The 12208-nt window shown below is 47.2% G+C and overlaps 1 protein-coding gene across 1 annotated transcript in view; it reads right to left on the minus strand.

The window, feature by feature from the left end:
• Positions 1–12208, minus strand: part of arfgef3 (ARFGEF family member 3) — a 443098-nt gene that overhangs the window by 145630 nt on the left and 285260 nt on the right. Inside the window, 4 exon segments of the mRNA XM_073051808.1 lie at positions 3631–3664; positions 3667–3742; positions 7076–7328; positions 7330–7401. Of these exon segments, the coding sequence (XP_072907909.1) occupies positions 3631–3664; positions 3667–3742; positions 7076–7328; positions 7330–7401 (435 nt within the window).

Below are 12208 nucleotides of genomic sequence, written 5' to 3' on the forward strand. Positions count from 1 at the left end.
TGGTTAGCGGGGAGATAAGGAATGTTTTCACCCAGAGGGTGGTTATGAAGAATATGGCACTTGCAAATAATGCAACCAAAGATGCCATCCTTCAGAAAGTTCCCAAAACTACTTCTTCTTTCAAATGTGATTCTACTTCTATCAGCACCCATGGTTTACATTTTGGTGGTGTGATTTCGATCTGGTGTTTTGCTGTCTCCAAAGGAGTTCATGAGGCTTCAATCAGACTGTATGACTAAGTAGCCTGGATATGGGGCGTCTCCATTTCTCACCAATCTTGCCAATTAAAGCATTGAGCAAGATTGAAATCAATGAGGATGAGAACTGAAGGTGAGCGGGTGTTCAGCACCATCTGCCTGTGCTTGACTGGTCTCCTTCTCTCCCCCTCTCTCTCTCTCTCTCTCTCCCCCTCTCTCTCTCTTCCTCTCTCTCTCACTCCCTCCCTCTCTCTCACTCTCTCTCTCCCCCCCCTCTCTCTCTCCCCCCCTCTCTCTCTCTCTCCCCCTCTCTCTCTCATCCTCTCTCTCTCTCCCTCTCTCTCCCTCCCTCTCTCTCACTCTCTCCCTCCCTCCCTCTCTCTCTCACTCTCTCTCTCTCCCTCCCTCTCTCTCACTCTCTCTCCCTCCCTCTCTCTCTCACTCACTCTCTCTCTCTCCCTCTCTCTCTCATCCTCTCTCACTCTCTCCCTCTCTCTCCCTCCCTCTCTCTCACTCTCTCTCTCCCTCCCTCTCTCTCTCACTCTCTCTCTCTCCCTCTCTCTCTCTCACTCTCTCTCTCCCTCTCTCTCTTTGACATTTGCACGATTTGCCTTTTTTTGCACACTGGGTGTGTGATGTTTTCTTTGAATGGGTTTGATGGTGTTTCTCTGTTTCACGGCTGTCTGTGGAAAGATGAATCTCAAAGTTTTATACCGCGTACACTCTTTGATAATAGAGGTACTTTAATCCTTTAGTTGGAGTATGAAACGCACTGTGTGAGGAGGTGGTGGGGGCAGGGTCTGACAACATCCGCATAGTATCTGGACAAACTCTTGAATCGTAAAGGAATTTAAAGCTACAGAACAAGTGCTGATAAATGCAATCTCTGTCTTCTGCCGAGACCCATCTACCCGCATCTAGACCATGGTCCGCAATACTCCTTCATCAATGTACCCATTTAAACTTCATTTAAATGGTACAACTGAACCCATATCTACCACTTCCACTGGCAGCTCATTCCACAATCTCCCCACCCTCTAAGTTTCTGCTCAGATTTCCCTTGAATATCTCACCTTGCACCCTAAACATACAGTACTGAGCAAAAGTCGTAGGCATGCTGGATTTTTTTATATGTGGTTTCAGGTGGTGTGGCCTCCACAGAGCCCGGATCATCGAGCCTGCCTGGGATCACCCGGAGAGACAGAGAAAGCGAGACATCCAAAGTCTGCAGAAGAACTGCGGCAAGTTCTCCAACATGCTTGGAGCAACCTACCAGCCGATTCTCTTATAAAACTGCACGACACTGTACCTAAGTGAATTGATGCAGTTTTAAAGGGTGATCACAACAAATATTGATTTGATTTAGTTTTTTTTTACTGTTTACTGCTCTTTATAGCTTTTTTTGATATTTAGAAACTTTTCATTTCATTATTTTTGAAAGCATCGTTGTTTTACAGAATTGTTTTCTACAATGCCTAAGACTTTGGCAGAGTTCTGTGTGACCTCATCCATCCAACCTCAGGGGAAAAAGCCTATCTATACTCTTCATAATTCCATACACCTCTGTAAGATCTTCCCCTGTTCTCCAGCACTCCAAGGAATAAAGTCCTAACCTAAACAGAAGAGATTTTGTAGATGGTGAAAATCCAGAACAACACACACAAAATCCTGATTTAAGGATCTCGAGCCAGAACGTTGACTGTATACTCATTTCCATTGACACTGCCTGACCTGCAAAGTGCTAACCTTTTCGACCTTTCCCTATAACTCAGGTCCCCAATTCCCGGCAACATCCTCGCAAATTTGCTCTGCACTCCTTCAAACTTATTGAAGGATGTCTTTCCTGTAGGTAGGTAGCAGAAATGTTCACAAATTAGGCTTCACCAACATCTTGTACAACTTCAACACAACATCCCAAGTCTTATGTTCAATGACATGCATGTCTTCACAGGTGTCAGCATGGTTCTGTACCGATGAGCCAGTGTTGAGTCCAGGTTAATAAACCCACTAACACCCTGTGGCCAAGATCAAGTACTACATGCTGCCAGTGGAAGTGGCACATGCAAGTTCAATAGAAACACAAGAGAAATTTTGATGGGAAGAACATGGATTACTATGGTCCAGGTACAGTTTGACTGGACTAAGCAGAATTATAGTTCAGCACAGACTAGATGGGCTGAAGGGCCTATGTTGAAGCGCTCTGTGACTCTATAACAAAAAGACTAACCGTGCAGGCGAGTCTAAACCTCAAAGGCGTAGGTTTTAGGGTGGGAAAGGAAAGACGGAGTAGGAAGCTGAGAGGCAAACTTCCCACATAGAACATGGGGACTATATGGAATGAAATGACAGAGGAAGTGGTAGAAGGTAGATTGCAATGTTTAAAAGACAGGTACACGGATAGGAAAGGTTTAGCTGGATATGTAGGCACAATAGACCAGTTCAGGTACACACAAGGTTCAAAGGCCTGCTTCTATGCTGTGTGACACTTATTACTAGGTCAACCTGTTTTCACCAGTAATGATTCTCGAACAAGAGGGCATGGTTACAAGATTAGGGGGCAGTCACTTAATCTGAGTTGTGTACAAACTTCTGCGAGCAGGGCAGTGAATTCCTGCCGAGAATTTATGAGGCTTTTGGATGGACTACATTTGCTGTATGATGAGTAATTTTGGGTCCCATATCCAAGAAGGGAATTGGAGAGGGTCCAGATGAAGCTTATGAGAATGATGAATGAGGAATGCTTGATGACTATGGGCTTGGACCCACTTGAACTTAGAAAACTGGGGTGGGGGGCGGGGCTCTCATTGAAACCTATCAAATACCGAAAGGCCAGGATGAAGTGGATGTGGAGCAGATGGTTTCAACAGTGGGGCAAGTATAGGACCAAAGAGGACAGCCTCAGAGTGGAAGAACGTTCCTTCAGAACACACATAGGAGGAATTTCTTTAGCCAGGGTGGTGAATTAGCGGCATTCGTTGTCACAGACAGTTGAGACCAAGCCATTAGGTATATTTAAAGCAGAGGCTGACAGATACTTAAATACTGAGCGCCTCAAAGGTTAAGGACAAGAGGCAGAAGAATGGGATTGAAAGAGAAAATAAATCAGCCATGATGGAATGATGGAACAGACTCAATGGGCTGAATGGCCTCATTCTGCTCCTATGTCTTATGGTCTTTTCCCTGAATTGTCTCCTCTGGAGGGTTGTGGAGACTGATCACTGGAAGTTTCTACGGAGGAGACAGAGAGGTTTTTGAAAGATTGGGGGAAGCAAAAGCAGCGTGGAGAGGCGAGGAGGTGAGGAAGGAACCTAACCAAAATTTCAAGATCCAAACAGATACACCTTTGTTCAGCAAAGTATAGGAAGGTGGATACGATGGAGTTCAGAGTCAAGGCTCCGACCAGTCTGGAAGGAAATTTCAGCAGGTGACTCACATCTTGTGAAGATCCAAGTGCGATTTCCTCCTCTGACTGGACGCCTCCTGGTCTCCCCTTCGTACGTAGTGGGGCCAGCGAGATCATACAGCCGCTGGGGGCTTCCGAGGATCTGTGTGGGTAGATTCAGACAGGCGTTAGTGTAGTCAGAGGCACTGCAACAGCCCCTTGTTGGTCACACAGTCTTTCCGGGATGGAAAGCCTTGGGCAGAGAAGACACACTGATGTTACCAGCACCAGTACCAGGGAACCAGGGAATCTAGTCAACAGTGGCTAGATGGGAGATGCCAGAGAGTAGTGGTGGATAATTGTTTATCGGGATGGAGGCCGGTGACTAGCGGGGTGCCTCAGGGATCTGTTTTGGGCCCAATGTTGTTTGTAATATACATAAATGATCTGGATGATGGGGTGGTAAATTGGATTAGTAAGTATGCTGATGATACTAAGGTAGGAGGTGTTGTGGATAATGAGGTGGGTTTTCAAAGCTTGCAGGGAGATTTATGCCGGTTAGAAGAATGGGCTGAACGTTGCAGATGGAGTTTAATGCTGAGAAGTGTGAGGTTCTACATTTTGGCAGGAATAATCCAAATAGAACATACAGGGTAAATGGTAGGGCATTGAGGAATGCAGTGGAACAGAGAGATCTAGGAATAACAGTGCATAGTTCCTGAAGGTGGAGTCTCATGTAGATAGGGTGGTGAAGAAGGCTTTTGGAACGCTGGCCTTTATAAATCAGAGCATTGAGTACAGAAGTTGGGATGTAATGTTAAAATTGTACAAGGCATTGGTAAGGCCAAATTTGGAATATTGTGTACAGTTCTGGTCACCGAATTATAGGAAAGATATCAATAAATTAGAGAGAGTGCAGAGACGATTTACTAGGATGTTACCTGGGTTTCAGCACTTAAGTTACAGAGAAAGGTTGAACAAGTTAGGTCTCTATTCATTGGAGCGTAGAAGGTTGAGGGGGGATTTGATCGAGGTATTTAAAATGTTGAGAGGGATAGATAGAGTTGACGTGAATAGGCTGTTTCCATTGAGAGTAGGGGAGATTCAAACGATGAGGACATGATTTGAGAGTTAGGGGGCAAAAGTTTAAGGGAAACACGAGGGGGTATTTCTTTACTCAGAGAGTGATAGCTGTGTGGAATGAGCTTCCTGTAGAAGTAATAGAGGCCAGTTCAGTTGTGTCATTTTAAGGTAAAATTGGATAGGTATATGGACAGGAAAGGAGTGGAGGGTTATGGGCTGAGTGCGGGTAGGTGGGACTAGGTGAGATTAAGAGTTCGGCATGGACTAGGAGGGCCGGAATGGCTTGTTTCCGTGCTGTGATTGTTATATGTTATATATGGAACACTGTTCATGCCGGCAACATGCTCAAGAAGTATCTCAGATTCTCTGCAGTCCAAGCAAATTCATCACCGACCTCTGCACCCTGGGACCCAATGCCTCCCTCTGCAACAGAATCCTGGACTTGCTGATCAACAGCAACACCTCTGTCACAGCCATCCCTGACACTGGAGCTCTGCAAGGAAACATCCTCAGCCCCCGACTCTACTCCCTGTACTCTGAGACCCTCAGCCCCCTCCTCTACTCCCTGTACACTCAGATCCTCAGCCCCCTCCTCTACTCCCTGTACACTCAGATCCTCAGCCCCCTCCTCTACTCCCTGTACACTCAGACCCTCAGCCCCATCCTCTACTCCCTGTACACAGACCCTCAGCCCCCTCCTCTACTCCCTGTACACTCAGACCCTCAGCCCCCTCCTCTACTCCCCGTACACTCAGACCCTCAGCCCCCTCCTCTACTCCCTGTACACTCAGACCCTCAGCCCCTCCTCTACTCCTGTACACTCAGACCCTCAGCCCCCTCCTCTACTCCCTGTACACTCAGACCCTCAGCCCCCTCCTCTACTCCCCCGTACACTCAGACCCTCAGCCCCCTCCTCTACTCCCTGTACACTCAGACCCTCAGCCCCCTCCTCTACTCCCCGTACACTCAGACCCTCAGCCCCCTCCTCTACTCCTGTACACTCAGACCCTCAGACCCTCCTCTACTCCCTGTACACTCAGACCCTCAGCCCCCCTCCTCTACTCCCCGTACACTCAGACCCTCAGACCCTCCTCTACTCCCTGTACACAGACCCTCAGCCCCCTCCCTCTACTCCCTGTACACTCAGACCCTCAGACCCTCCTCTACTCCCCTGTACACAGACCCTCAGCCCCCTCCTCTACTCCCTGTACACTCAGACCCTCAGCCCCCTCCTCTACTCCCCGTACACTCAGACCCTCAGCCCCCTCCTCTACTCCCTGTACACTCAGACCCTCAGACCCTCCTCTACTCCCTGTACACTCAGACCCTCAGCCCCCTCCTCTACTCCCCGTACACTCAGACCCTCAGACCCTCCTCTACTCCCTGTACACTCAGACCCTCAGCCCCCTCCTGTACTCCCTGTACACTCAGACCCTCAGACCCTCCTCTACTCCCTGTACACTCAGACCCTCAGCCCCCTCCTCTACTCCCTGTACACTCAGACCCTCAGCCCCCTCCTCTACTCCCTGTACACTCAGACCCTCAGACCCTCCTCTACTCCCTGTACACTGACGACTGCCTGGCTGGATTTTGCTCTAACTCTAACTCAGAGAGCAGCTCATCGGTTTTCGGAAGGGGGGGGGTGGTGCTGTCCTTGCCTCCTGTCTACCTCATTAGGGTTGGGGGGGGGGGAGGGTTAACAGCTTCGCATTTCGGGAAGGGAAGAACACAATGGCCTGTCCTCGTTTCATCACATAGACACCGTGGCCAAGAATGCTTCTAGTGGAGAATCAGGTTTAACATCAGCAGCTTACGTCAGGAAACGTGCTGTTCCAGCAGCAGTACAACCCTCACGAGGCCCCTGTCGGCCCTCATCAATGCACCATAGAAAGCACCCTGTCCGGATGCCTCACCGCTCTGCCCACGACTGCCAGAAACCGCAGCGAGTTGTGGACACAGCTCAGCACCTCACGGAAACCAGCCTCCCCTCCACGGACTTCCCGCTGCCTCGGTAAATCAAAGACCCCTCCCTCTCTCCCACTGGCAGAAGACACAAACGCATGAAAGCACGTCCCACCAGGCTCAAGGGCAGCCTCGACCGCATTGTTATCTGACTATTGAATGGGTCTCTTGGATGATAAGATAGACTCTTGATCTCACAATCTACCTCATTATGAATCTGCACCTTATTGTCCCCACTGCACTGCGCTCTCTCTCTCTCTCACTTTATTCTGCATTCCTTTTTGTTTTCCCTTGTTCTACCTCACTGCACTGTGTAATGTACGAAAAGCACACAGGACCAGCTTTCCACTGTATCGCAGTACATGTGACAATCAGGGAAATGAATGGATATAGGGATAGTGCATTCATTGCATAACCCGCTGCCCCCTCCACCTTCCCGATGCCCCATTACCTCCTTCATAATCTTGATGGCCTCCACCCTGTGTTGGGGGGGTGGGTAGAGCAGCAGCCGATGGTACAGGGACTGCAGTACCGGCCTCAGCGACTCCAGACAGCCGACCAGACGCACCAGCTCCACCGCGATGTAGTATATAGTGCGCGCCACCGGCCCGCTGAGAGCCGGCGCCAGGGACGAGCAGCCGGAGCCTCGGCCGTGGTCAGAGACACCGGAGAACGTGGCCTCACTCTCTGTCGAAGAGGCACCCGTGGGCAGACGAGATGGTTTTGTCGTGGACGGGATTCCCCAGGATGACAATCAGCGCCGGACAAAGCTGTCTCCTGTGATGACAACAGAGCAGGCAGTCAGGAAACAACTTGGACTTGTAGAGCGCCTAGGAAATGTCTTCCCTCGCCCCCCCCCCCCCCCCCACACGTAGAATAATACAGCTCAGTACAAGCCCTTCGGCCCACAATGTTGTGCTAACCCTTTCACCTAGTCCAAGATCAATCTAAAACTTTCCCTCTCACATAGCCCTCCATTCTTTTTCCCCGCAGGAATGTCGGTATATTAAATCTGAGGGAGTAATTGGTACAGTACAAGTTTTAAGGATCTTCTTTAAGCTGAAGAGAGACATAAAGAGGCAGAGATGTCCGTGGAGCCACCAGGTGTGGAAACATGGAGTACAGACATCACAGAACAGCTCAGTACAGGCCCTTCGGCCCACAATGTTGTGTCAACCCTTTAACCAGGGGTGGCCAACCTCTGGCGCATGCGGCAAAAGTGACGCATTGCACCCCAGTGATAATAATAAAAAAGTAAGCCTACTCGTGCAAGAAGTATTAAAAAAAAACCGACTTGTAGAAAAAAAATCTATAACAGGAATTCAAGTAGCTTAGAGCTAGAAACGGGTTTTACTGAGAATAAGTCCAAAACTTAGCAAATATTTTCAGCGATTTTTATTATTTTGTGCACATCTTTTGGTGAATGTTATCTTCTTTCACACTAATCTGTTTTCAATTTTAAAAATGTTCAACGAGTCAAGCTAGGAAAGAAGGACTTTTGTTCTGCAGTCGTTCTATAACTGTTCAATACACGTTTGATATTTGTTTGATCCCGAGGCGCCAGGCGTCTGCACCAGCGGTGCGTTGCAGATTTTTTCCAGTCAGCTTACAATTGACGCTCGTGCGCTACGGAGTTGTGCTTTGTTCGTCCTTTGTGAACATTTGCAGTTTTGTACTTTTTCGACAATTAAGCCTTGTTTTTACATTCAGTTACCCATCACAGTGCAAAAGAAAACAAGCAAAAGAGAAGCAGAAAGTGATAGTAAGCATGAATTCAATGAACAGTGAGAAAATGAGTTCTTATTTATAGCGGGTCCGTCAGGAAAACCATTGTGCATTGTTTGTGAAAACACTTTCCTCACATAATAGAAGACACGAACTTAATAGACACTATAAAACACAACATCAGACTGAAACAGAAGGAAAACTGAAGCTAGTGCTTGGGTCTGAGTTACAGAAAGAATATGTGATTAAGAAAAAGGAAGAAATCAAAAGAAGACAAAATATATTTGTTAAAAGTCTCATTAAGGTAAGTAATGTTTATCTTATTTTATATTAAATCAATATATCATGTAAAATGCTATATATGTCTGTATAACATATTTTTACAAGAATGGAATGGGGGTACAAGAGTTGTGTGGCGCATCTGAACTCGTGTATGAAAAAATTGATGCATGGAATGTGAAAGGTTGGCCACCCCGCTTTAACCTACTCTAAGATCAGTCTAATCCTTCCCTCCTACATAGCCCTCCATTTTTCTATCATCGATTTGTCAATGTAAGAGTGTCTTCGATTCCCAATATATCTGCCTCCACCACCACCCCTGGCAGTGCGTTCCATGCACCCACCACTCCGTGTTAATAAACATCCCTCTGACATCCCCCATATAACTTCCTCCAGCACGTTAAAGTTATGACCCCTCATATTGCCATTTCCGCCCTAAAAAAGTCGCTTGCTATCCACTCTACCTGTCATTGTCTTACACACTGAGGGGGAAATTTTTGTACCCACAGACTTTGGGAGGAAATTTCCACCCGCCCCTGGGACGTCAGGCCAGTAGGACATGCTGGCATTTATCGCTCATCCAAACCGCCCCAGACACACATCGTGCTGGGCCAACGAGTCCAGATTTATTGGGGACCTGGAGTTACACATAATGCAGGGCAAGTTAGGGCTTTGCAGGAGATGTACGGGACGAGTTTTTTTGTACACAGTGTGTTAAGTGATTCGAACAGGCTGCCAGAGGTACTGATACAATAGAGGTGTTTAAGAGGCATTTAAGGCTGCCATTGATGGTCCCAAGCCCAGCTGTGAAAGGAAGAGGATTGGGCAAGGGGCTAGCACCCTGATCCAGTAAAAAGCCAGAGCTACAGCAATACCAATAGAAGCCCAAGACAACAGGCTCTGGCAGGTTAGTCAGCGGCCTGTGGCCCGGAAGGGGTAATGGAATTAAGTAAGTAAGAGGCGGACAGACTGGCAGGGTATGGAGAGATGTAGGTCATGTGCAGGCAGATAATCATAGAGCACTACAGCACAGGAACAGGCCTTTCAGCCCATCTAGCCCTTGCTGAACTGTTGTTCTGCCCAGTCTCATCGATCTACACCTGGACTACAGTCTTCCGTACATTATGGTGAGCACGGACATCGTGGGCTGAATGGCCTGTTCTGTACTGTACTGTTTTATCCTCAATGGCATAATGGGCCATACAAGCTCCTCTAGTGCTACTCATTGAAGGAAATTGTGTCTATGTCTAGGAACGGACAAGATTGGGATAGACGATGATGCCTCGCAAAGTTACCTTTAGCTTTAATTATTCGAAAGTTAGACATTTGGGAAGCTTTTGAAATCCAGCAGAAGACAACTATCAAAGACCGTAAGGAGAGAAAAGATGAAAGATGAAGGTAAGCTATCTAATAACATTCATGACCACAAGACTTGGGAGCAGAATTAGACCATTCGGCCCATCAAACCTGCTCCACCATTCCATCATGGCTGATTTACTATCCCTCTCAACCCCATTCTCCTGCCTTCTCCTGTAACCTTTGACACCATGAATAAACAAGAACCCATCAATCACTGCCTTAAATACAACCAATGAACTGGCCTGCACAGGCATCTGGCAAAGAATGCCACAGATTCACCATCCTCTGGCTAAAGAAATTTTTCCTTATCTCTAAATAGATGAGGATGTCCTTCAATTCTGAAACTGTGCCCTCCAGTCATAGACTCCGGCACCATAGGAAACATCCTCTCCATATCCACTCTATCTATGCCTTTCAACATTCACTAGGTTTCAGTGAGATCCCCCCCTCATTCTTTTAAACTCTAGTGAGTCCGGGCGCAGAGCCATCAAACACTCTTCACACGTTAACCCTTTCTCTGCCGAGATCATTCTCATGAACCTCTTCAATGCCAGTACATCTTTTAGATATGGGGCCCAAAACCGCTCATCATACTCAAATGCTCTTCATATGATAAGCCTTTTGATCTTGGAATAATTTCATTGAACCTCCTTTGAACCATCTCCAACGTCAGCACATCCTTTCTAAGGGGCTCAGGACTGTTCATGATACTCCAGCTGCGGGCCGAACAATGCCTTATAAAGCCTAGCATCATATCCTTGCTTTTGTGTTCTCGTCCTCTCGAAATGAATGCTCACGTTGCTTTTGCCCTCCTTACCACCGACTCAACCTGCAAATTAACCTTTCAGGAATCTGCAGGAGGACTCGCTAATCTCTTTGCACCTCTGAGGTTTTAGTTTTCTTTCCGTTTAGAAAGTAATTTATACTTCTACCAAAATGCATGACAATACACTTCTGTGCCTCCACAATCTCATCTGCTACCTCTTTCAGAACCCCGGGGTGTTACTATCTTCAGACCTTTCAGCTTCCCAAGCATCTTCTCCTTAGTAATAGCAACGACACTCACTTCTGCCCCCTGACACACTCACATTCTGCCGGTGTCTTCCACAATGCGGGCTTATGAGGGAGAGAGAGAGAGAGAGAGAGAGAGAGAGAGAGCATGCGTGTATGTCGAATTACCGGGTGAACGAGTAGTCTTTGGAATAGTCTTTGCAAGTCTGTCTCTTTATTGATGCTTTGCTGCACGCTTGGGGCTTGCTGGGGGGGTGCTGATGTATTTTGCTGGTGGGGGAGGGGGGATCGCTGCTTTGCTGCTGCCTACGCGAGGGAGGGGGGAGCTGGGGGGGCTTTGGGGTTCTAACGTTTAACTGTCATTCATTCTTTGGGGAATTCCTCTGTTTTCGTGGATGTTTGCAAAGAGAAGAATTTCAGGATGTATGTTATATACATTTCCGTGACATTAAATGTATCTTTGAAACCTTTGCTTGTCCACTACTTCATTGTTCTCCATTACTACCTCTCCAGTGTCGTTTTCCAATGGTCCAATATCCACCCTCGTCTCTCTTTTACTCTTTATGTATCTGAAAAAAACTTTTTAAATCTTCTTTTTATTATTGCCAGCTTATCTTCATATTTAATCTTTTCTCTTGTTACATGTGCTGGCTGATGGCGTAGTGGCATCAGCGTTGAACTTTGGAGCGGAAGGTCCTGAGTTCAAATCCAGCCAGCTCCCGTGCACGCTTTCCATCTTGTGGCCTGTGCTCTCTTGTGAGTTGAAAGGCAATTTCTCTCTTTCTCCTCTCTGGTTATGGCTTTTTTTGGTTGCCTGTTGATTTTCAAAAGTTTCCCAGTCCTCTAACTTCCCACTATTTTTGCTGTATTATTTCCCCTCCCTTTTGCTTTTCTGCTGTCTTTAACTTCCCTTGTCAGCCACGGTTGCCTCATCCTCCCTCCAAGATACATCCTCTTTGGGAGGTGCCTATATGTATCACTGTCATGCCTTTCCCCCAGAAACTCCAGCCATTGTAACTCTGCCGTTATCCCTGCTAGTGTCCCCTTGCAATCATCTTTGGCCAGCTCCCCTCTCATGCCTCTGTAATCCCCTTTACTCCACTGCAAACTGAGGAATCAGATTTTAGGGGCGAATTCTGTCATATTATGATCATTGCTTTCTAACGGTTCCTTTACCTTAAGTTTCCCGCTCAAATATAGGTCAGTACAC

The sequence above is a fragment of the Hemitrygon akajei genome, chromosome 7 (genome assembly GCF_048418815.1).
Source record: "Hemitrygon akajei chromosome 7, sHemAka1.3, whole genome shotgun sequence".
In the NCBI taxonomy this organism is placed as follows: Eukaryota; Metazoa; Chordata; class Chondrichthyes; order Myliobatiformes; family Dasyatidae; genus Hemitrygon; species Hemitrygon akajei.